Here is a 27,139-nt window from a genome sequence, read left to right on the forward strand (position 1 = left end):
TTTTCACCCTTGTCTCCAATTCACCCTCTAATTTAATAGCACTCCGCGGTTTTTCATCTAAAATGACCCTTTGAACGATTCATGTAATAAAATTGATTGTACGTCAAAGTTCCTTTCAACCCTGTTTTTTTGGATATATCTAATCAATAGCCTATAAGGAGGCAGTCCCCAAGCAACTCTGAAAAATCATCATGTTTGCAATTTTTTTGCAGCCCCTATAAGCCGAGCACAACACAGGTTTATAAAAAATTAAAGGTTTATTACTCTTTAAACACCAATTAATGATTAAGATGAAACATTTTTTTTGCGTTATTTTTCTCACGCGTTAAATACTCATCAAATATCGAAAAAAAATTTTTTTTAATTTCAAGAAATTTTTTTCTCGGCATTTGAAATAAAAGTTGTAAAAAAAGGGGACGCAAAAATTTTTTTTTAAATTTAAAAAATTTTATTTTTTTTTAATTGATTTTTTTTCCATTATTATTTACATGAAATTATTATTATACATATTATATCCTAGTTATCCCTTTCTATGCAACCATCAGTACCAGTTTAGGGGCATTTAGTGTATGGATATATTTAAGTATGTCAGCATTGTTTTTCTACTTGTTGCCAAAGTAATAGGTAAGTAATATGTTGTATATAAATATCCGCTTATTATAATATACAAAATGTAAAAGAGCAAAAAAGTTGGGCACGAAACGCTCTAAAAAGACGCCTTTATTTTTTTTGTTATTGCCGTAGATAACTAAATAGATAGAATTTTATAACAACAAATATAAACCAAAATTTCAGGTCTTGCATAGCTTTCGAAAAAATAGAAAAAAACTAGACGAGATACAATTATTATCGCAAAGATACGGCTATCCTGTTTTTATTTTCTGTTCTTGATAAGTATGTAACAAAATTTATTTGCATACCTGTAGATATATTTTAATTCCTTTACATGACAATTTATTCTTAAATTGTATAATATCGAGAATTATACAGGGATGGCCAGAAGTACGGAATAAAATTCATATATTTTATAATTTATATAATTAATTTTTCTTCAACCCCCTAACCCCCAGCTACCCCTACTTTTTTTTTCAAATGGAAACATAAGGTATGAGGAGGCTCGTTGAAAAGCTTATAGAAAACCGAACAGCCATACCAAATAAACAAGTTTTATTTTTTCAATAACAAGTTTTTTTTCATTTAGAAATTGAAACAACTAGATAATTTACAAAAGTAAACTCAATGTCGCAAATGCTGAAAATGTCCTCCATTCACTATTTGGCATTCTCCAAGACGATAGTAAAAGCTGTCCACAGCATTCTGAATGACTTCAGCTGGTAAATTATGCATCTCCGCCCTAATCTTGTTCTTTAAATTCTCAATATTATCCGGTCTGTCCTGGCAGACTCTTTCTTTCAAATATCCCCAAAGAAAATAATCCAGGGGTGTTAAGTCGGGGGATCTTGGTGGCCATTCAACTGTATCCCGTCTACCAATCCAGCGATTTGGAAACATTTCATCTAAGTATCTTCGAACATCAATACCAAAATATGGGGGAGCGCCATCTTGTTGGAACCAAATTCTTTCATTCGGTATATCTGAATCAATTTAATGAGGGAAAATCACAGCTACAGCAGGTATCAGGTCAAATGTTAGGAAATCCAGGTAGCGTGCGGTAGTAAGATTTTATTTAAAATAATGGGCCAAGATTCTGTTGTTGATGATACCTGCCTATACAGTAACTTTTTGTGGATGCTGCGTATGCGATTCGCATGTCAAGTATGGATTTTCCTGGGACCAAAAGCGATAGTTGTACCTGTTAACCACTCCATTTAAATAAAACGTAGCTTCATCCGAAAAAAGTACGTCTCGTTGAAAACCATTATTGTCGTCACACCGTCTCATCATTTCTTCACAAAATTGTAATCGCCTATCATAATCGTCTTCCAAAAGCTCTTGGACAAGACATACCTTATAGGGGTGGTATTTCTCTTGTTTCAGAAACATTCGAATTGCAGTTCGAGAAGCATCGTGATTGCGGGCCAATGAAACAGTTGAAGTATGAGGATTTTCAACAAGTTCTAATGCAATGTCTAATTTCTTTTCTTCATTCAAAGCACGTGCCCGTCCAGTTTTGGGCAAAGTCTGTACTGTACCGTGTTCCTCAAATTTGTGAAATATTTTACTAACTGTCCCTTGCGAGATTTGGTTTTCGGGATATTTCGCATTAAATAAATCGCGCACTTCAGCCTGACTTCTTATTTTGTCTCCACATCCAAGCAATATCAAGATTTCGATGCGTTGCCTTTCCGACAATACCATTGCAATTCAGTAAATAACTTGATTTTGACACAATAGTAACGTTTCAAACTCCAATTTACAACTAAAGCGAAAAATTAACCAGAAAGCCTGGCAAGTAAGTGGTACCAAAAAAACGCAACATAAAAAATATATCTTTTTTGCGTTAGCAGTGATAGGTACAGTTTCAAATTCTTTATTTTATTCTGTGCAAATTCATGGAGGATAACACTGAAGATAATTAAATTTTATTTCACTTGTTAAGTAGGTGTTTTATACAACCCTAAAAACCTTGCTATTGAAAAAATAAAACTTGTTTATTTGGTATGGCTGGATTCGGTTTTCTATAAGCTTTTCAACGAGCCCCCTCATGCCTTATGTTTCCATTTGAAAAAAAAAGTAGGGGTAGCTGGGGGTTAGGGGGTTGAAGAAAAATTAATTATTATATAACCGAAAGATGGGAAAAAATCAAAATCAGTTAACGTGTTTCGGCGTTTTAAAAAAAATTAACTCATTCAAAAGATATGAATTTTATTCCGTACTTCTGGCCATCCCTGTATGTAGAAATTTGAATAAACCATTTTCAAAGAGCTCTTTTTGATTTATCCTATCTAAAGGGTCTTAAGTTAACAGGCCTCATTAACATAATAACACGGAGAAGCAGTGACTCCAATATAATGTTCCACTACCACCGTTTAAATTAAATAAATTGTTCTTTCTATTTTGGGCACTATATTTACCTGTAAGAACTTTTTTACTTAAGATTAAGTTATTTTATATTATACAGGGTGTTAGAAGTTTGACTGCCTTAATTTTAACAGACGATAGAATACATTAAAATAAACAAAATAAAACCTTATATAACATAGATCCTAAACTCAACCATTTCCGAGAAAAAACATTATCAAAATCTCCAACTAAAAGTTCGATTAATTAAGGAATATTGATATAACTGCGTGCATAGAATACCATAAAGTATTTATCACTTTTTTGAACTTCCTTATGCTTAATTCTAAAAAATAATTACCGTTGTAATAAATTTAAAATTCGATAAAATTCATATCGAGCAATGTGACAACGGCGCAGCNATTAATTAAGGAATATTGATATAACTGCGTGCATAGAATACCATAAAGTATTTATCACTTTTTTGAACTTCCTTATGCTTAATTCTAAAAAATAATTACCGTTGTAATAAATTTAAAATTCGATAAAATTCATATCGAGCAATGTGACAACGGCGCAGCGGATAACACGAGATACAAACTGTCCAGCAATACGCAATTCATTTGGTATCTGGAATTGGACCGTATCTGAGTGTTTTTTTGAGTACCACTATTTCCTTTTCATGAGGTGTTTTCCAGCGAGTGCGCGAAAATTGGATTCAAAGGTGTCGTGCGTGCATCGAAAATGGTGGTTTGAGCATATTGTAGTTTGTTTTGTAGTTGTGTGTTTAAAAATTACTGAATTTGCTTTTTGGTAAGTACCTAAATTATTTTTAATACGTATGATTCACAGCCACACATAAAAAAAAAGTTGGGTATACTTTTTATGCGACATATATTTTTCGTAGTAATTTGGCCTCCCGAATACGAATCTGGGGTCAGAATTGGCCCATCACGTCACAATTTTTTCCTAACCTCAAAAAACTTGTGAAAAATAGTGAAAATTGATGAAAATTTACTGGGAAAATTTGGAAAAAAATTTATTTCCACATCAAATAGTACATTTTTATGTAAAAGACTCTGCTGAATTCAAATCCACTGTCAGAATTGAGCTAGAACGTGTGGTTTTTTTTCTAACCTCAAAAAACCGAGCAGGAATCGCTATTTTCAAATTCTGAGCGGATTTTGACCAGATTTTGTATAAAGGGGTTTTTTGGGTCGCTGATTACGAATATGAATTCACATTGTAAAAATTCAAGATGGCTGATCCAATATGGCGGGTGTACTTTTTTGAAATCCACCGATTTCAGTAAAATTTGGCATCATAAGGATTGCTGGTTGATCTCACCTTCATTAATCACACATCTGGAGCCAGATTTTCATAAATCAAGGTAAAAGATTCCACTCCGTCTAAAAATGTGACTTCGCTTAAAAAAATGACTTAAGGACTCTACACATGTAATGATGTGTAGTGTGATGTGCTTGTTTCCATGGGACAAGACAAAAAAGTTTCTACTTTATTCTTTCATTTATTTAGTCGTGCATGGGCTTATGGTTTTCCAATCAGATTTTTTTAACTACTATGCAGTTTTCCTATGGCATTTAGATGCTTTTATTTCTTAATAATTTTAAAGTTCAAGGAAAAGGACACATTACTGCCACACAGCACATCACTGCATCTGCTTATGCCTTCAATCTAAAAATGTGACTTTGCCGAAAAAATGCCGCCTACTCGGCCTAAAATTATGACTCTGCCTACAAATTTTACCTTGATTTATGAAAATCTGGCTCCAGATGTGTGATTAATGAAGGTGAGATCAACCAGCAATCCTTATGATGCCAAATTTTACTGAAATCGGTGGATTTCAAAAAAGTACACCCGCCATATTGGATCAGCCATCTTGAATTTTTACAATGTGAATTCATATTCGTAATCAGCGACCCAAAAAACCCCTTTATACAAAATCTGGTCAAAATCCGCTCAGAATTTGAAAATAGCGATTCCTGCTCGGTTTTTTGAGGTTAGAAAAAAAACCACACGTTCTAGCTCAATTCTGACAGTGGATTTGAATTCAGCAGAGTCTTTTACATAAAAATGTACTATTTGATGTGGAAATAAATTTTTTTCCAAATTTTCCCAGTAAATTTTCATCAATTTTAACTATTTTTCACAAGTTTTTTGAGGGTAGGAAAAAATTGTGACGTGATGGGCCAATTCTGACCCCAGATTCGTGTTCAGGAGGCCAAATTACTAAGAAAAATATATGTCGCATAAAAAGTATACCCAACTTTTTTTTTTGTGTGTGTGGCTGTGATTATTTGGACGTGAACTTTTGGGTACTTTAATTTTCATATTTTTCAAATTCATAATTTGATTAAAAATCAAGTTCCTGATTTAAAAGATTCTTAATTACTAAAATTAGAGCTAAAATTTAAGTACAACACTATCTTCGTACTACAAAATCGATACATTTTATTTTATTTATTTAAAAACTGGAAAACAATTGTTTTGAAATTTACTAAATGTTTCACAATAATAGTTTACATTTTTCCGTAGGACAAGTCTGCCGCGTGCATCAGCAGGTTAAGCGCTGTTGTCACGTTGTGATTCCCAACTCCCCAATATTAATACTCGCTGACTTTTTTGTTCATTTATGATTACTCTATCTCATGCTGAAGTAACGGCAGACAAACTTCTTACACCCTGTATGAAACTGCGCTAAACCAGCACGTTTGAAAACTCCCCAATCTATTTTCAAGGGTGACATTGCCCATTGCCTGGATTGCCATTCGAATAAACTAACTGCCAACAAAACAAGGATCAGATCGATGCAGATACATTTTTCAAACGCATAAATATTTACGCCGCAAATAAATATTGGAACCACCTGTGCAGGATGTTTTACATTTCCCTGAGTGCTATGTATTCCGTTAATTGATTGACATTCTTCTTCATTATATTATTTACTGCTGACCGCTCCCACCTCTCATCGTTTCCCATAAATCATTCTTTATTTCAGTAATTAAAATTCTTACACGTACGGAAAATATTACTTGACGATGGTGAAATAACTGATATATGCAGCTAGTTGAAAGACTAGGTGATTTATACAAGTATATACAGATTATTCTTGACTTTACACTTCAACATTCTTTGTGTATAAAATGCATAAAAAGTCTTATACGACTTCACATCAACTACAAGAAAATTAGTTAAGACATAACCACCATTATCCCCATACAAATATGTTTAGTAACTACATAAATACACATACATATAACTAATAACCAAAATAACAGCTTCCAAACGTTTGCTTTGATCATGACTGGACAAGAACTATAAATCGTATAAACTTATTTGTTACACAAACTGCTCTTTGATTAAAAAATATTTAAAAGGTCATTTATTGACGTCAATGCGACGTTTAATATATACACAAGGATTCCACAAGATATGATTAACTAAAGAGAAGATCTGTCTATACACAAAAATGACTAGTCACAAAATATCGTCCATTTGACGTTTCTGGCAATAATAAAATAACGTCTTGATGACACTGCCATTTGTAATTTGTAACCGAATAACTTCTATAGTCTGTTTAGAAATGAAAGAGAGTAATACAAGCTTATTATGTATGCAAATCGTAAATAAATGTAGTACTGGTGCTTATATTCAATATTTTTATATTATGTATTATCGGTATAGATGAGGTGTACTTTTAAAAAACTTTGTGTGACCGGGTTGTACTAAATTGTAGCAGGTAGCTAAAATTTAATCCCCGACAATCCGTCTTTGCCTATGCCGCTTCAATTTCTCGGTCCATTTCTCTTATAAGTAAACAATATAAAAACAGCATTTCAAAACATGAGGCTACTTTAAGCATCATAACCGGGTTAAGAGGGTTTTTAGTAATTCAAATAAAATTATTCAATATTATTATCAAAATATTTATTTAAATTTAATGAATAGACTTTTATTCCACACAAAAATATATGTATTTTGAAAATTCAAATTATGGTGAGTAAATGTAGTGTTGTATAAATGTACAATAAAGAAAATAAAAAAGTAGGTATATTAAAATTCATCCTCTGAATATTCTGATGAATTATCTTCGTCTCCTAGATTGATAACGATAGGTTCCACAGTAACGTCAATTAAATTATCGAGTTCCCACATTTTCTCCTCTTCTTTTTGTACATGATGTATACATCTTTGCCAGTTATCTGCAGTTACTCGTTCCAAGGAATTTTTTAACAAAATTTTCACGTCACTTAATTTAAACGTCGTATTATTTCGCGCTACATCTCCTTTTACCTGCGCCCAGACTAATTCGATTGGGTTAAGTTCACAGTGATAAGGTGGTAACCGTAGTACCGTTATTTGGCGATTTGTTGCCATTTCATCGATAACATATTTTTTCTGATCTTTATTAAGATTGACAAGTGTCAAAAGTTCCTTTTTCACCATATTTGTTTCAAAAGAAATGTTTTTTCCGGATAACCATTGAATTATATCGGCTTTCCTCCAAGCAGTCGTAGGCGTCCGCTCGGTCTGCCGTGAATGGTAACTGGCATTATCCATGACAATTACAGACCCCGGAGGAATAAGATCCAACATCTGTGTAAAATACTCTTCGAAAACATCTGCGTTCATGTCTTCGTGATAGTCACCTGTATTTTTAGATTCAAATAAAAGTAAACCGCCATCTACAAAACCACTGGCACTACCTATATGTGTCACTATTAATCTTCGCCCTTTACCTGAAGGTGCCTTGAACCCTGTTGAAAGTCCATCCAAAAATGCTTGTCGAAAACTTTTTACATTTTTATCTTGCCATACTTTTGTTACAGTATATCCCTCGTTGACCCAAGTTTCGTCTAGATAATAAATATTCCTCCCTTCGTCACGGAATTTTCTAATTGATCTTAAGTAGGATCTTCGCCAACAAATAATTTCATCTTTATCGATAAGAACTGACTTCCTGTTCTGCTTTTCCCAGCAAAAATTCAACTCTCGTAAGACGGCCCATAATTTGCTTCTACTGATTTTTGGCAAATCGTTGTCCTCTGAAAGTTCACTTAAAATTTTGTTTAGCGTTGGTATTTCTTTTTTAAAATAAAATGAGTGTACTTTTCTGCGAATGACATTTTTGAAGAAATCATCTATAACGACTTTTGACCTCCCTGTAGATGATTTTGGGGGATTTACAGTATCTTGTTCATTTTTTGTTTCCTTTAAAAGTCTGTAGATAGTCGATTTTCCAATCCCTGTCATTTTTGTTAGCATTAGTGTTACCCGATAATTACCTGAAACGAAATATTACCACGCCCATGGCCGGTTCTTATCTCGGGGTTTTATTACTCTCTTTCATTTCCAAACAGACTATAACAAATGTTATGTTGATACTAAATACAACTTGTAATAAACTGACGTCCTGGTGAATAAAATTTAATTGACCATTTAATGACGTCGAAATAACGTCAGTCGATGTTATATTTGCTTAATTGAATCTTTGAATACTTTTTATAGTGATATGAGTTTAGATGCTTATATTAAACTTAGGCCTGTGTTTCAGTGAAAGTAATTGAAAAGGTCGTCGATTTAAGGTCAACTGAAGTGTATCAGGGCTCCAAGATATTTACTTAAAACATAAATGCGCTTATTTGTATACAAATATGGTTAGTAATTATACAGGGTGTCGCATAATTAGTGTGCAATACTTTAGCAGTAGATTATAGAATCAAAAATAATATTATTTTTTCCTATAAACAAGGGTCGAAAAATGCTTCCTAAGGGACCTACATGCCCCTAAATGGGGCCTCAGGAGATCATATTATTCAAAATATTTCTAAGACCAGTTAACGTATCATTATGAATTTTAGTATGTTGGACACTCAATGTTCTAACGAAAACTGTTTAAAAATGTTAGTCAGGGGTGTCTCTAGCAGGGGGGCTCACGGGTAAAATGCGCCCGCAATATTTTTCATGTCAATATTTTCAAATTTAAACATCAGACAATGATAGATATGAGTTATTCACAAAAAAATGTACTCTTGATTTACTTCGATAAAATGTTTCGTTTTCGGGGAAAATCGATTTTAAAGTTTTATTACATAATCTCAAGAATGGAAAAGGAATGAATAGGTAGGTAGGCCATGAAAACAAACCTTTGTTTACTTGAATTAATTTGATAGATTATTAAACTAAAATTATTGTTTTCATTTTACGGTGCTGTATTGGAGATTAAGTAAAATCTAAAGAAAAAATGTAGAATTTTAATAATAATTTTAATAGACATCCATTTTCTGTATGGATTTTGTAACGGGAGAGCACTAGCGGCATCAAGAGAATATCAACGGAGGCAACCAGGACGTATAATATTTGCTACGGTCCCTCGACGACTAACGGAAAATGCTGATATTCTAAATTTATTATTTTTTTAAGGGAGAGTGTCACAAGATAATAAATGCGACTGACATTATTAAGCAAATACAATTTAATGACGTCGAAATAACGTCACTCTATGTTTCTACAGGTCTGGCCATATTTTTATTTTCGATACAAAGTTAGTAAATTATATAAATATTTCACCAGTCTCCCCTAATAATTCTGACTCCGCCCTCATATCATTTGTATAACTTTATACCATCGATATAAGGGAATAAAAGAACGACATAAGAAGTGCGCAAAGCCTGCGGTTCTAACTTTATTGTCTTTGTCTTGCATTATGCATTTGGGAACGTCTACGATACGTACATACGGAAGATAGAATAATACTGGACAATAATTACATTTTTGGTTTATTAGGATTTCATAAAAAGTATAAGCCACGGCCTGGAATTGACAACAGTATTGCCATACGTACAGTAATTACCCTATTTGTACGATATTTTTTTACAAGGATAATAAGAGGTTTTGAGACCATACTAAAGCATTCCAATTTTATTACAAATTATTTGTAACCTTTAGTAAAAAATAAAACGGTGTTCTAAAATAAAATGTGTGGTAATTCTTAAGCAAAATAATTAATTATTTTCAAATGCTTATTAAATAAAGGCTTATTATTAACTAATAAGTGTTCAAACAAACCACCTACTTGAGCTTCATAATACCCTAATCTGTCGTAAAATTATTGACGAACATTTGACAAAATTTCAAGAGAGATCCTAAGCCGTAAATCGTCCAAATTTGCGGCTCCTTCGTGTCGATGTTTGTAGAGAAGTTGCGTTAAATGATCCCATAAAAAGAAGTCGCAGGGTGTTAGATCTGGAGATCGAGGGGCCAAGATATGATACTTCTGGTGGAAATAAGCCTTTCAGGAAACTATACGACTTGAAATGTCAAGTTCTTCGGAAATTTGGGAGGAAGAACACGGTTCACTTACTTCCACAAAAGCACAGACATTAACCTCTTTTTCTCTCCTTGCTTCAGGAATTTGACGAGGTTCCTGATTGCTACATTTCGTACACCGATTAACACACCCATACTCCTCAAACTTATAAAAAATATTCAAAACAGTTCTAGCAGTGGAGACTGGTTCGTCATGGAAATATAATTCGACCAACGACTTCCTCTGGACTTTCTGCACGACAATACCATTTAATAATATTAATTTTTTGTTCGATGCTGTACACCATTTTTATTTTGTAATATTCCGTCTACCTCTTACCAAAGGTTTGAGTGGAATAATAATAAAAATAAAACTAAACAGCAAAGCGCTTTATTTATTCGGTCTGTTAACAAAAAATGCAACGGTGCGCTTCTACAGTCAACCAATTACGGGAGCCCGAGTCGAAGCCTCGATGATATATGTCATGTCCGACTCCTTCCACCCGAAGTTGATAGGGGAGATGCGTGTAATTTACTTAGTCTATGTCAAAGAATTACCTGGCCAGACCTATATCTCATAGCAACATAGGATTAGACAGTTATATTAAAATTACGAAATACCTTGATATCGTAAAATAACGTCTAGCCGACGCGACGCGACGTCACGCCATTGAAAATACAATACAACGTCTGACAGATATTTACCAATCAATTTTAAGCAAACCTGTACGATAAAAGACAGAAATTACAATTTTTATATGAGTACTTCGCAACAATTTGGTGAAGAACCTGCCTTCGATTAAAAATCACCGGACAACAAAAAAAAATTTTTTTGGGTTTCTGTTCTTATGCTTAAATTCTGATTGTAGACATCAAAAAACACTTGCATTTTTATTTTTAGTTCTTAAAGTTTGTTTTTGTCTGATTTACGTCGATAAGTATATTTTAATTTATTTCATAAACGAAAGACGGCAGTACTTTGATTAACCCGAAAGTAAACTGTATTATCGTTTGTAAGAGGCACAGTAGTGAGTGTTTACTTGTCTATTACAGCTGTAACAACCATATTTGGGTATTACTCAGTTAAAAAATGGCATCAAGACAGTGTAAAAATGATGTTGATTCATTCTGTTTTATTTGCGGTGAATTTATTAAAGTTCGAAGTAAAAAATTTGCCTTATCAACAAATTTGAAACTTTGCGAAGCCTATGAAGCCTATTTTAATTTAAAGACAACATGGGGGCCTACTCCGAGGAACAAGGAGAACGTTTTCACCAAGATGTGATGGACTTTGAACGGCGATATCAAGGGCAGTACAACGAGAATATGATGGGAGATTACATTTGGGGTTTAATACGAGAGGGCTCATCCGAGTATAGAAAAAATACAAAAAATATTCACTTTTAGACATAAATTTCTTGTTATATTACATTATTATGTTATTGTTTTTCACAAATTTTGAATAAAAGACTCTTATATCCAACGAAATCTTTTCTAATCATAATTTAAAGTCAAAATGTGAAAAAATACATAAATCAGTAATTTTTTTGCCGGAAAATTGAAAAATTGCTGTAGTTTCTACAAAAGCAAACTTTAATCAAAAAAAAATTGTTATAAATATTGTTAAAAACTTATTTTTGGCGTAGGAGAAACAAAAATCGTGTTGACCGGTGAAATTTTTAGTAATAAAATGTCGTCTGATTGACGTCTCTGATATACCTAATAATAGAGGTCTAATAGACGTCACGTGGCTGTACCAAGCGTGATTAGGATCCTAGTAACTCCGTATAAAGTTCTTGTAATTGCAGCTATAATCAACTGACGTCCTGTCGGATGTTATTAGAAGAATAGGATTTAATTAGCCATTTAATGACGTCGAAATAACGTCATTCGGTACTTGTGCTCATTTAAATCGGCGTCTGGCCGCATTTTAAAGTAATACAGATAGGACTTGCATAGTTAGGAATCTGTTTTGTCTGAATGGATTTATAGAGAAATTAATCTTGTGTCGGTGTATATAAAAACGGTGCAAATGCACTCCCCCACCAGCCGATGACGTTTCCCGGCTGGCATTAACAGGGAGTGCTAATTTAACGCACGGGCGCGAAATAAATAATCCGCAACGTTTACGACTAATAAATTAGCTAAATAGTATTAATCCTACTACGAGATGTACATTTTTATCCCGGCATATCGCGGCGCTCGAGAGCGTGGGACGAACGGATATTTCCGATATGTAAACTTCTATATTTAAAATTAATAAACCATATAAAAAACGAGGGATCGGGCGATGCGTAGGAATCCGCGAGGTTTTTTCGGTCGTTTTTTGATGTTATAATAGTTTGGTCGCGGTGAAATATCGGTATATTTCGAGTGGACGGCCTAGGCCTACTATTTTCGAAACGGTTGGTGATGCGACAGCTAGAAATGGAATCGGCGTGTTGTTGTCGATTCCCACACTGTTTGTACACTCATAATTTCAACTGTAAATACATCCAAATTTAAGTTGAGAAGATTGAAGTGTCTGCATAGTAAGAAATCGACTTTAAACGTAATTATTTTGAAATTGGTAAAATTATTTGATATAAATTTATACATGTTTTATTTGCAAAAATGTTGGAAATGTAGCAGTAGGTATAGTCTTTCCGAAGTCAATTGAACATGTCAAAAAAACGCCTGGCAATAAAATTTAATGTTTCATAGGCGTCCCTAAAAAAGTTTTCTGATAAAGGTAAAAAATTATAATAAGTATATAATGTGCAGAAAATTTCTATTATATGTTCATTTGACCAACAACATATTTTAATTATTTATGTCCTCAATTTTATTATTTTAATGGTAAATTTCGTTTTGTTCCGTTTCAAAAAGTCTCCAAAATGCCATGTTGTAATAATATTATTTCTCCCTTTCGCAATTGTAATATCTATGATTAATAGAAGGTGCCTATAATAATTAAAATTACCTGAATCACACCAAATTCCGCATTGCTGCACTGCACTGCTGGGCAATTTGTCAACCACCTGTCAACAGCTGAAATGTATTGCCCAGTGGCCCAATGCAGCTGTATTTGTGATTCGTTTACCCGCGGTCGCATTCTTCAACTGAGCGTATACATTTTTACCACCTCCACGTTTAGTTCGACCAGACCTGTATATGGGTATGGCTAAATAAATATGGGAACAAGTTTTTCAAATATTTCAATGCCGAGTTGCTGCGTCAGCAACCAAACCTAGTACATACTGTCATCCTCTTGGTTCTTCAATTGATATCGGAAAGACTATACTATTACCATTTAAGGGAATTTTCACTAATATTACCCACTATTAATGTGTGGGCAGGAATAGTGGGTAATAATTTAATAGGTTCATACGTTTTTGAGGAATGTCTGAATGGACATCGATATTTGGAATTGGATTTAGGATGCATGTGGAGGTGGAAGGTGCCCATACTGAAAAATTTTTAGATAGTATTCTTTCTTTTGAATAATTTTTTAAATTTTAACCTATTCTTGGTTTTTTTCTATTTTGTGTTGTGTAAAGTGTGTTTGTCAAATTTTGTTAGTGAAAATTACATTAGTAGGCAGTAAGATGTTCTAGTGCCTTATTTTAAAAATATTTACGGTTCTAACATAGTAATGATGTCCAATTAAAAATTAAAACAAAATATGGTAGAGGCACTGCTCGATGTGCACTGTGACATAAAATCACAAATATTTCCTAAACTGTTAATTTTACCGAGTTGAACCAAGAGGGTATTATCGTTGGAAAATTCTTCAGGGAATTTATTTTATATACAGGCAGATTGCGATCGTCATCTATGCAAAAATTCTGGGTTGTTAACCATTGGGCATAGTCCGTCCCTGGCGTTCTGGGCATAACGAAGTTTCACTTACAACGTCAAAAACAAACTGTATACATGTATTATCGATCACCAAATTTGCACCACGCTGAAGTTAACAGTTTACAGACTAAATAAAAATAACTTTTTAATTTTCATTTTTGAGGACCCGTAACTTGTTAACGAAGGCCTATATGAAAAAAATGTAAATGAAGAACTGATATTATTTTGACCTCATCTATGTGTACTTGACTTTTTTGTATCAAGTACCAGTACACCCGTATAGAGGGTGTACCTGAAATGTATGGGCAATGCTTAACCGTAGGTTCCTTGAATGAAAATAAGGCTATTTATCCTAACTTACCTATATATAAAAGTGCAGACCTACTGAGATATAGCCTTCTAAATATAGAACAGATAACCTAGTTTTTTTCAATTAATTTGAAAAATATTTTTCTTAGAAACTTCAACTTTGGTACACAAACTTTTTTATATAAGTGCAAGGTAAATGTAGAATTTGATGAGAATATATAGAATATACAGGATGTTGTCTTTCTAGTGCTTGTGCGCCACTGGCTATCTCGTAACTTTTTTGTGTGCACGCCAGTGACGCCAGAGTTTATATTTTTAAGAGTAAAATAGTAAAGTAAGTAAATTTATTCAGGTATACAAGTACAAATTCAATTCAGTATAAAAAGAAAAGACCAATTATACATAGAATAAATCACACCTCAGTAAAACTTGTGTTGTGTGATTATTCCACTAAAAATAATCAAAAGAATTACCTATTTTAAATACTTTTATACACTAAACATAGGAAGGATACATCTGTGTGCTTTTTAAACCAGCAGTAACCAAAAATTCTATTCTATGGTTCTATTAAAGCATAGTTTTCCAATATAAGTGACTTTAGTTCTATTTTTAAAACTGACACCTTAGAAATATGTTTTATTCTTTTTGGTAATGTATTAAATACTTTCGGGCTCAGATAGGGTGAGAATCTTTGAGTATGACTTTTTTTACATCGAGGAATTTCTATAATAATGTAAAAATAAGCACTATTTTAGGAGATTTTTTGCCTCTTACAAAATTTTGTGGTCGTTTATGGATTTCGAGTAAAATTGGCATTTTTATACATTAAATATTTTAAAATCAGTTTATAGATAATTAGATATGTCTAGTACGTAGGTGCCACATAACAAAGAAACAATGGCTGTAATTTACACTTTTGCTGAACAAACTGATATGTTTCTAGTTTTAAGTTCATACATCCTAATCTAAAGAAGGCGCGTGCGCAGAGCATAGAAATAAAGTGAATTTACCTGTTTCTAGGCTCTTGTTACTTACTACGCTAACGGGTCGTCCTATTCATTTCATTCGTTTTCTTAATTATCGATCGCACTAAATGACGTCGCGACAGCAAACACCCATTTAAAACATTTATTTTGCGCGGCAACCTTTAGCAATTTTCTAAGGTTATAGATTATTCCTAGATATTTTAAAAAACATATATATATGCAAATTGCCTATTCATTTAAACCATATTTTAAAATATTTATACCGAGATTTACACTGCTACAAGTACATTCTACCAAATCTTTGTTTTAATGAATTACCAATGAGAAAATTTGCTAAATTACCATTGGGTGGAGTTCTCTGAAGTGTAAATTTCGTATAAATTTTTAACCGTCACTTTTTGTTGTCTGTTGGTTAAAGAATAATTCAATATAAATCAATGTAAATTATAACACAGAAAAAAGCATATTAAATTTTATTTTGTTATACATCGACCAACTTTTTTTATATAAAAACCAAAGGCACACGTCAGGCTAGATTTAAATCAATTAATCTGTACTGATAACATTTAGCAACTAATTAGACATATTTTTAAATCTTCTTAAGTATTTCAATAATAAATACTAGCAGTGTTGTGACGTCTAGTCATATATTGTGACGTCTAGTCATATATTAATCATTTCTGCTGATCTCTACTTACACGTTGTCAAAGATAAACGCAGAAAGGCTCAAATATGCAAAATCATTGATCCCTGATAGCGACACTTTCAAGTACGTGTTGTTACCCGGTTGATTAGAATGATTCCTATAACAACACGCCTCGTTCTAGCGAAATTCAGTATCTTAAAATCCCTCAAAACACCAACATGAAGTTAGCGCTAGCACTGAGCTTGACTCTTTTGTTATTAGGAGTCTGTTTGGCCGACGGAGACTACCCAGAAGGCATCTGCACCATGGAGTACAGCCCCGTTTGCGCTTCCGACGGCAGGACCTACGCCAACGACTGCTCGTTCAAACACCAGCAGAAGAAGGCCCGGAATCTGAACCTCTTGGGACGCGGTACCTGCGAGCAACTGGCTAGGAGCGGACAAGCGGTACCAGCTCCCGAACTGTGAAGTTACCGGCAAGGAAATATACATAACATCTCTGTAATATGTGTGTATAATATACCTCTATAAAATATAGTGTATTTTGTCTCTATAAAGCGTAACTTATCTCTTTAATGTTGTGCGCTATAATATAACTGTATCTGCAAAAGGTGTAATATATTTTTATAGTCATAACCCGTCTCTATAAGGCGTGATGTCTCTATAAAGCTGTGGGCTGTAATAGACGTCTCCATAACTGAATCTGCATCTGCACAAGGTACAATATATTTTCATAAAATACGATGCATCTCTATAAAATCATAACCTGTCTCTATAAGGCAATGATGTCTCTATAAAGCTGTGCGCTGTAATAGGTATATTCGTATCTGTATCTTATTTCTATAAAATTTGTAGTATCTATATAAAGCCATATCCCACATCTATAAGGCAATGATGTCTCTATAAGGATGTTGCTATAACAAGTGTCTCTATAACTGTGTCTGCAAATGGTGCATCTCTCATAAGACTATTGTTATAACAGGTGCCTCTAGAACTGACTGCAAATGGTGCATCTCTATAAAGCCATAACCCGTCTGTATATGGCAATTAAGTCTATAATTACATCTCTATAAGGTATAAGGTAAAATACATTTCTAGAAAATATGGCGTATCTATATAGAGCTACAACCCATAGCAATAAGGCTGTTGCTATAACACGCGTCTCTATAACTCTATCTGTAAATGGTGCATATCTATAAAGCCATAACCTGTCTCTATTAGACAATTAAGTCTTTATAATTATATCTCTACGAGGTATATTTTATATATTTATTAAGTTACTGTGTATTTTGTGGCAAAGATTGTTATAAACAAAAATTATATTCGAGGTTTTGGCAGAGTGGATAGATTGTGGATACACACAAATAAAATCGGAGGTACACATTATAGCTTGCATTATATCGCGAGTGCAGCAGATGCCAATATTTAGTGGGTAATCGTGAGTCAATTTCTATTTGTATAACAGATTAGCGATAGCAAGTAAAACATATTGTAGATAGGAAATATCCTTGATGTTGTTTCGCAAACAAATATTCTACAAATAAAAAAATATTTTTAAACATGTTCATCGTCGTTGAAACGATACAAAGAAAGATGATGTGGTTGTCACAGCAACGGCATGTTAAATCTTTCAATGCTATCTCAGGAAACGAATGCTATTTTATTTATTCGTTCTAATCACATTTAATCGCTATAAATTTTCTAGTACCATCCATTACATATCTTATCACCGAAACTATATGCTTGTCACTTATATCGATCAATTGTCGAGTCGTCTACGATATATCAAATCTTTATAATCTCTGTTTATCTTCACATATAAAAAGCAAATTATATCACAATATCAAACAAGTAGATATCTGGAAGCAGATTTGTTGAAACAGAAAAAAATGAAGTTAGCGATTGTGGCAGTTTTTTTCATCTTGGTGGCAACTTGTGCTGCTGAGACCTCCGACACCCGAGGCTGTATGTGTCCGAGAAATTACGATCCCGTGTGTGCCTCCGATGGGGAGACCTACTCGAATCAGTGCCTGTTCGAATGTGCTCACAAGGTCCACCGGGCCCTGACTGTGGTCAGAGCTGGTACCTGCGATAACGTCGTGCTCAACAGTAATCCGGAATTGAATAATATTAATTTCTAAAAATCATACGATGGACGCGCCATGACGACCACGGGTGTGGTATTGTACATAGGTTGTAAAGTATAAATTTTGTCATTGTAAAAAAGTGAATAAAAAGTTTATTTTTCAGAATTATGTCATATTTTTTTTTATTTAGAATAATTTAAATTAAATTAACACCTTCAAAAGGAATAATTTACGTCAAAACCATACAGGGTATCCAAAAAAAGCGCAGGACAAGTTCTTATGAACATGTAAATCAGTAAACGGATCCTTTTCTAGTCACAAACGTGTAAAATACGAACATGATAAACAAATGTGATCTCTACTTGGAACTGGATGATGTGAATGAAAAAATCCCGATTATTAACACCGCATCATCCTATAATTTATCGCTATCGGCTTATCATCAAAATTTCTCGCTCTTATCAGTTCAATAAAAGTAATTCGCGCCTAATAAACCCATGATACATAGGATTCCTGTTAATTCTCTTTATCAAAACGTATAAAATGTACTTTTTATCTGAACAAGCAGATTAGTATCTGTAAACGCTAGTGCGAAAGCAGACATGAAGTTAGCAATTTTGACAGTTTGTGTGCTCTTGGTGGTCTGTTCCACGGTCGAACCAGGCGAAGCTCGTTCTAGATGTCCCTGTCCGAGGACGTACATGCCAATATGCGCATCGGATGGTGAAACTTATTTAAACAAATGCCTTTTTAACTGTGCCACGAAGGTGAAGCGTGGACTGAGGATACTTACAGGAGGACCTTGTGATAATTCTGTGTAGAACGAGGCGGAATAGTGGGTTCCTGCTTTATCGACGTAGGATTGGTGGAAATGTGAAACATGACGTTGCTGGTGATACGTATAAGTGACAAAATACTTTTATCTTTGTAATTAGTCAATAAATTGAACTTTTATGTACGTTTTGATTTTTTTTATACAACGTAACTTTATCAGTAGGTAGAAAATGTGATTCTAGAAAAAAAAAAAAGATCAGTAGGTTGTAAAATGCATCGTTTTCGAGAAACAGAGTATTGAAGTTTAAAAAACCTATAGCTTGGGTTATGATTTAACTGATTATGGGTAAAAATTCATGAAATTGGTACACAAATCTGTCAAGCAGCGGAAGAGATATTGTTGTGAGGGGGCACTATCACTAAGAACAAACCCTAGAGTGCATTTGGTATTTTTTTACGAAAATCTTCCATTTTATTCTAAAAAATTTGCCAATTTCAAGTTACTATTTTTTAATATTTACAATAAGCCTTTCTAAGACATAATTGCATATGTACATCGAAAATAACTCCAAATCACATAAAAAATTATAGGGTTTTTTTGTTAAAAATACAATGAATATCCACAAAAATTGAAAAAAAATATTGGGGCGAGTAATTTAAACTTTTTAGGAGTTACTAATTGTCAGAAAATTAGAAACCAATGATTTTTTGTACAAATTTTTACAATTTTTCTGGGGAAACTGAAAAATGTTTTTCAAATAAAATTATAGATACCTTTTTCCTTGAAAAAACACCAACTGAAATTCAACGCCTTTACAAAATATTAATTAATGGTAATATCCCCAAGTAAATTTGTAAATAAATACAGTGAATTTCAGCCCATAATTAAACAATCCATCAGCTCAAGTTTTATTAATATACCTCATTTCGCATATTTAAATAGATGTATTTTTTTTTTAATTTCAAATCTCTGTAACTCAAAAGCGAAGCTTCATACGACCATTTTTTTATCATGAGGTCTACTGTCGACCGATAACATTTAATTATAAAAAGCTTATCCTCCATGTACATACTACAGAGAAGTATATTAATATTTTATGGTACACGAGATAGCAAATGGAATGTGATAGTATAGTAAACATGTGGTAAACATTGATAAACATATGTATATGAAATAAATTTTGACAAATCTGGGAAATATCTGATAACCCTTGCCACATTTTTTATCAGTAATTTCTTTGTCAAATTGGCAGATGAATTTGTAAGTTTTATAACTATAAAAACTTAAAATTTTTGAGATATTTCATTAATTTATGGGTCGGCTGCTGCTATTATTATTATTTGTTTTTTGTTTATAATACCGGCCATGACCAACTGTGCAAAAATTAGTTTTTGACATTCTACTAAAAGTTTTTAAGTATACCAACAGAGCTGTACACCTCCGTAAAGAAAATAAGAGAGCCATTCAAAAATATGAAAATCGGATAGAGCATCCATAAAAAAAAAGTTGACTATCGACAACAGAAATCTAGAAGCTCCAGAAAAATTCTAACCCGTCAATTTATATGTACAACCTGAGAATTTACAGCTTCTTACATTTATAGTTGCAAGGCTATTCAAAAAATACAAATGAAGTTACAAAAAACTAAAAGCATCAATCAAAAATGCTAATGCTTGCGGAACTATTTGTCATTTAACTGAACGTACAGAGTGATACAATTTACTATACAGAGTGTCCCACCTAAGAGGAATTCTTCTGTAACTCTGCAACTATAAAATTTATAAAAAATGGTTTTAATAAAAGTTGCCTGGATTCATGTGGGCTATGTAACGAAAATATTTTTAGCTTTACAGGGTGTTCCATTTCGCGTAGGCGCTACATAATGCTGTTATTTTAAATGGAACACCCTGTATATTATTGCATATTTGAATTCCTTGGTTAATATTAGGTGGAGTTTATTAAATGTACATTAAAATGACATTTAAAAAAAATACGATGTTAGCTTCCTAAATGAGGCTAGATAGCGTCTAAACCATAAGATTTAGAAACCTGCAATTTTCACAGTTCGTTTTGGCATGAATTACTCTATCTTGTCATCTATAGGCAAAACGTGTACGTTATTCAAACTCGGAAATACTGAGACCTACATTTAATAATCTTACGAGTTGAAAAACTTTCTTTTACAAATGGAATGACCCATATTAATTGTCATAGATGAATGCAAAATTGAATGCCCTTTCGACTGATATAAGGGTGTACTTTCTTATCTCTAAAAGTTTTCCCGAAAAATCAAGTTCTTTTTTAAAGTCCGAAAAAGTAGTTAAGGAATAGCGTCAAGAAGGCCTTGTAAAACCACTTTTCTCTCACATTTTATCAGGCCTGGGACTAACAATGTCAATATTTACATATTGGCTTGTTCAAAAAGTAGTTTGACAAAGAAAAGTAAACCATTAACAACAACTAAAACAAAACGCAAAACGAAACAAACTGAAACTCGGAACAGAACAAGGAGAAGAAAACTTAGACCGCCGATTTACATCATTTGCTCGAAGTATCCTCCATTTTGATTAATACACAAACGAATTCGGTTTTTAAAAGACTGATCAACATTGGTCAGCATATCTGGCGTAATTTCTTGAAATGCTACTGTAATGCGCTGCCGCATATCTTCCGCGGTAGTTGGTGGTGTAACGTAAACTTTGCTTTTTATAAATCCCCATAAAAAGAAGTCGTAACTTGTCATATCTGGCCACCTTGAAGGCCAACTCACTGGTCCCCCGCGCCCAATCCATATGTTGGGACAAGTTTCGTGTAAAAACTGACGAACCGCAGAAGTATTGTGAGGTGCAGCACCATCATGTTGCATCTACATTCTTCGAAGTGTAGCTAAAGAAATGTCGCCTAGCAAATCTTCTAGAGTGTTTGTTAAAAAGTTTAAATAAACTGCTCCAGTTAGATGCTGGTCAAAAAAGAATGGTTTAATGACATGGGTTCCTAAAATTGCTCCCCACGCGTTCAAAGACCATCGTTGGCTATGAGTTGTCCGGAATTAGTGAGGATTTACTGTGTCATGCAAATGGCAGTTATGACTATTAACGAAACCATTTTTATGAAAAATAGCCTCATCGGAGAACAGGACCCGTTTAAAAAAAATCATCATCTTGATTTAACATCCCAAGTGCCCACTGACAAAACTCCAGTCTCCGCCTGAAAGTCTACTTTTAGTAACTCTTGGTGTAATTGGATGCGATAAGGATGTGCTGTGCTGTGCTGTGCTTTTGTAAAATCATAGGTATCGACGTTCTACTAATACAATTGCAAGGTCTTCTTGACGCTGTTACATACCTACTTTTTTATTTTTTTTTTTTCTAGAAAACTGTTGAAGATAAGACAACCTTATATCAGTCGAAAGGGCATTCAATTTTGCATTCATCCATGACAATTAATATTGAAACTCCATTTGAAAAAAACAAAGTTTTTCAACTCGTAAGATTATTAAATGTAGGTCTCAGTATTTCCGAGTCTGAATAACGTACATTTTTGCTCACAACTGACAAGAAAGAGTAATTTATGCTAAAACGAACTGTGAAAACTGCAGGTTTCTAACTCTTACGGTTTAGAGGCTATCTAGCCTCATTTAGAGAGCTGACATCGTGATTTTTTTTCAAAAACAACTGATTATCTCGAAAACGGTAAGTTTTAAACACCATGTACATTTAATAAACTCTACCTAATATTAACCAAGGAATTCAAAAATTGAATAATATACACGTTATTCCATTTAAAATAACAAAGTTATGTAGCGCCCACGTGAAATGGAACACCCTGTAAAGCTAAAAATATTGTCTTTACATGGCCCACATGATTCCAGACAACTTTTATTAAAACCGTTTTTTTATAAATTTTATAGTTACAGAGTTACAGACGAATCCCTCTTATGTGGAACACCCTGTACTGATATTGCAATTTACTATATTAGAATGGAACAAAATGTTGACGAATATGAAAAGTTCAGCGGAATCAGAATATGCACTCAGAAAAATAATTATCGATTAAAAAAATGTATGGGAAATATTGTATTTTTTATGCAGAAAAACATATAGGGTCATATTATAAACTGGTCGATAGTCGTCATTCACTTGTTCAATTTCCGATTTCACAGGATATTAATTTCAGTGGTACCTATGTGTGAGTAACCTCGCATATTTTAATTGGTCCAGATAAAATTTTTAATTACGATTCCAGCAATATACAGGGTGTCTCGGGCTTTAATAGTGTTTAATAGACGATAGAACCCAAAAATAAAAAAAGTTCATATGAAACTGTATGTTTTAAAACTTCGTCCTCGAGATACAGTGTTAAAATTGTAGTATAACAGCCCTAGGTTCGATAAAAAAATAAACAAACGTAATTGTGGCCACAAATATGTGATCGTCATAAAGAATACCTACGTTTTGTGTATCTATTTTTTTATTAACCGGAAGGCGCTGGCTACTACCTTTTTTTGAGGGGATGTATGGTTTAATTTTATAAAACAAAAGCAGAGTAAATACACCTAACTTTATTATTTATGTACAACAGTCTTCAAATTAAACATGTGACAAATAGAAAGAACAACAAAAACATTAACAACCATTTAACATAAAATGAGAGTGCCAGGCTCACCTAGAGCTCCTGTGGGGAAAGAGCATGGCAGAGAAACCCACGATCGTTGCTCTAACTACCCAAATATAAATACAAAACAACCGCTAACAAAATGCATAAATTAATATCCTTTGCTAATGATAATTAAGACTTGACTTATTTAATGTGTCACTAAATGTCACCTCACTCGAATCAGACATACACACTTCCAAGTAAAACTGAAGAGGTTTGGTGTTAGTTAGCCGGCAGGGCCGGAAGGTACTGGAGTCCCATACGGGAGGCAATCCAGCTATAGTTGAGATTTCGGAAGATCTGTTTTAGCAATTCTTTTTTTGTATTTAATTATTCTTTTTTTTTCAGATTCGTTCCTCACGGGCGAAAATGTTAGTGAATTCAACAAGGCCCTTATATGCGTCTTGACATAAAGTGAGCACAAGAAATGTTTTATTACTTGTTTTTCGAACAACGTAATCATGACAAAACAAGTTAAATGTGAAACAAAGGAGTTGTTATTGCAATATCCGGGCAGTCACGACAATATATACATATTTTAACATGTAATAAATAATGAGCAATCTTTAATAATAATTGTAACAATTTTATCTTAGAAAAATATACGCCCCTGAGCGTAAGACAATGAAGGCTAAACATACACAGAATTATTATCATGAAACATCTATATTTTTCGAACAACGTAATCATGACAAAAACAAGTTAGATGTGAAACAAAGAAGTCGTTATTGTAATGTCTGGCAATCAGGACAATACATATATTTTTAACATGAAATAAATAATGGGCAAACTTTAAGTATAATTATAACAATTTTACCTTGGAAAAATATATGCCCTTGAGCATAAAGCAATGGAAGCTAAACTTACAAAGAATTATTATCATGAAACATCTATAATCATCACAATCATAAGATTATATAGAACAATTAACAACAAAGTACTTAAAGAATATTACCTGCTAACTAATACCGGTTAAACACTTAATTTTCCACTACTTCTATATTTTTCACACTACACTGTCCGCCGATCGTCTTGCTACCTATCTGCCCACTGTTCTCACTTCAACTACTTATCTTCGACTAACTAGGCTTCCTTCCAGAATTCCCTACCTAGGCGTTTGTTTTTTGTGCTTCCTGCTACAAACCGTTAATATTACTTTTTCTTATTATACAACACCCATGTAACAGGTGACGTCAAAGTTGATAAGATAAGTACGGTTTTGCACAAAATTAATAAAAAAATTCTTATAAAGTCAGTTTTTAGGTTAAGTATATCTTTTTAAATTGGTCTTCCCCGAGGTAAGAAATATCCCGACTATTTATTTACCGGAGTACCGGAAACGGAAAGTAGAATTCGGAGGTAAACAGAGGCATTCCTCTCTATATTTAGGCGCGCCCCGCTTTAAGGAAAGTCCGTAAATCCACGGCAATTAATTCCCGCCATCATCGACAATCAATCGGATTGTGACATAAAAATAAACGCGCCTAGCGAAGCACTTATATCGCGATAAAAATCATATAAAACCGCCGTGCGGCAGTAAAAGCGACACTTAAATTTGGATTACTGTTTTTATTGGGCGAAAAGACGGCCGGGGTTCCATCCAGATTTAACGGCGAGCAGGGAATTAGACAGCGGGAGATGCTTTTTGTGCTGTGCTGTGCTTTTGTGCTGCTTTTTTAAATATTATCGATAGATTTGCTTAAAAAATGTAAAGAATTACTAGAACTGATTGTTGGCCGCCATTGTAGGAAAACGGAAAGAGTAAATAGGAAACCGCAAGAGGAGATCTTTATGACATGAGTATTTGACTTAAAATTCCATCTTGGTAAGTTTACCACCCTAAGGGCTGTAACGTCATTCAAATTATTTTTACCAATTTCTCATATACAGTGTGTCCCCGGATGGAGTACCTACCGCACTCTTGTAAACTTTTTAATGGTTGAGTTTTAGAGAAAAAGTTATTATTGATAAACAGTTTTGCTTATATTGGGAAGCCATGGAATCAAATATGTAATAAAACATACAGGATGTCCGAAAAAAAATTTAAAATGTGAAATTTTCCCTGGGCAAAGTGCCTTTAATTTTTGTTTTCTTAAAAAACTGTATTTGACAAAGTTGTTCGAGAACTCAAGAAATGCTTAAATATCGGGTTTAATCAGAAAAGAAGAATAATCACATTTAGCAAATAAGAAGAGACACCAGAGAGAGAGGGGGGCGGGGGCCCTCTATGACGACAAAATTGCACACTATAATTATGTCTCTCTCACACACAATCAGACAAAAATGACAGAAACGAACCTTCTTTTAAAGATACATGGGATATATCATTGTCAGAATAACCCATTTTAATTTAAAAAAATTAAAGTGGGTTATTCTGATGATGAAAAATAAAACATAATTAAACTGTATTATTCAAATAACAATAATGTGTAAAAGTTCTTCAGGAATATTGGCAAATTTATTTTGGAGGAAGAATCCCATCAACGTACAGTGTAAGAAATATTATTAAAAACCTTAGGTGGCCAGAAAACAGCCCCGATCTCAGTCCCTTTTGGGAGGACACTTCAACCAAATACAATATTAAAGACCTTAAAATTTTCAAGTATTGAAGGACGTATTCAGGACGAAATGTTTCATAATTCTGAATTTGTTTTTAAATCAATAAATAATAAATTAAAGCATATTCTCAACTGTATATTCGCAATTACTTGCATGTTGAAATTTTGTAAAAATTGTAGGTATTTTAATGTTATTTCATTTTATTCTCCTTATGTTGTTGTAAAGGTTAGTTATAAGAATCGTTGTTTGTTATTTCAATAAAGATGTATTTTAATTTTTTTAATAATCTTTTGCTTTAAACATATAATGTCAAAAGAAATAAAGGAGAAAAGCCGTACATTTGTATTAAAAGTTTTTTTCTATCTTTAATTATTATATCTATAAGTGGGTGTCAAAATACAAACAAAAACCTGGTATCTACATTCCGCGACGTACAAATAACCCACCTTGCAAATAAATTTATCAACATCATAATCAAATATTAAAAAAATATATTTTACAAGCTGTTTAAAATATCATTACGAATTTTGTGTAAATATTTGGAAATACAGGGTGTTTTTGAATGGAGTAGCATAAATGATACCAGTGAATCTACATTTCAAAAGAACACGATCTGCAAAAAATCGCCTTAGTAAAATGTTCACCCCTGAAGAGATATTAGCCATCAAAGTTTCCAAAAAAATTATGAAAATTGGCTGTAATTTAAAAACCGAACGAGGTACAAATAACAAATTTTTTACAGGTTGTTTACTAATACAGATGCGAGTTTTCAACTATTTTTCGAAAATTTTAACCCCTCGAAAGGGGTTGAAATAACCACCCCTCAAGCCATTTTTTGCCATAACTTTTATATTTCGTAAAAACTCGATATCCAAAAATACGCATTAGATAAACTGGTTCTTTTAGAAACTTTTACCTCTCTAGCAATTTTCCTTTAAAACTTTTCGTTTATTAATAAAAAAATAAAATGTATTACCATTCACCTCACACCG

At 33.2% G+C, this 27,139-nt stretch overlaps 1 protein-coding gene across 1 annotated transcript; it reads left to right on the forward strand.

The window, feature by feature from the left end:
* Positions 1-16,223: 16,223 nt before the first annotated feature.
* Positions 16,224-18,978, forward strand: LOC108903731 (serine protease inhibitor dipetalogastin-like). Its single transcript, XM_023454087.1, has 3 exons — positions 16,224-16,535; positions 17,879-18,207; positions 18,726-18,978. The coding sequence occupies exons 1-3, from the start codon at positions 16,290-16,292 to the stop codon at positions 18,976-18,978; spliced, it is 828 nt and encodes a 275-aa protein (XP_023309855.1). The 5' UTR covers positions 16,224-16,289.
* Positions 18,979-27,139: the final 8,161 nt, after the last annotated feature.

The sequence above is a fragment of the Anoplophora glabripennis genome, unplaced genomic scaffold (genome assembly GCF_000390285.2).
Source record: "Anoplophora glabripennis isolate ALB-LARVAE unplaced genomic scaffold, Agla_2.0 scaffold169, whole genome shotgun sequence".
NCBI lineage: Eukaryota > Metazoa > Arthropoda > Insecta > Coleoptera > Cerambycidae > Anoplophora > Anoplophora glabripennis.

Bases quoted from the DNA above. Each gene is read 5' to 3' on its own strand.
- LOC108903731 (XM_023454087.1), top strand. From the start codon at position 16,290: ATGAAGTTAGCGCTAGCACTGAGCTTGACTCTTTTGTTATTAGGAGTC. The intron at 16,536-17,878 runs TGAAGTTACCGG...TAATCTCTGTTT, and splicing joins CGGTACCAGCTCCCGAACTG to ATCTTCACATATAAAAAGCA. The intron at 18,208-18,725 runs CTAAAAATCATA...CTGAACAAGCAG, and splicing joins GAATTGAATAATATTAATTT to ATTAGTATCTGTAAACGCTA.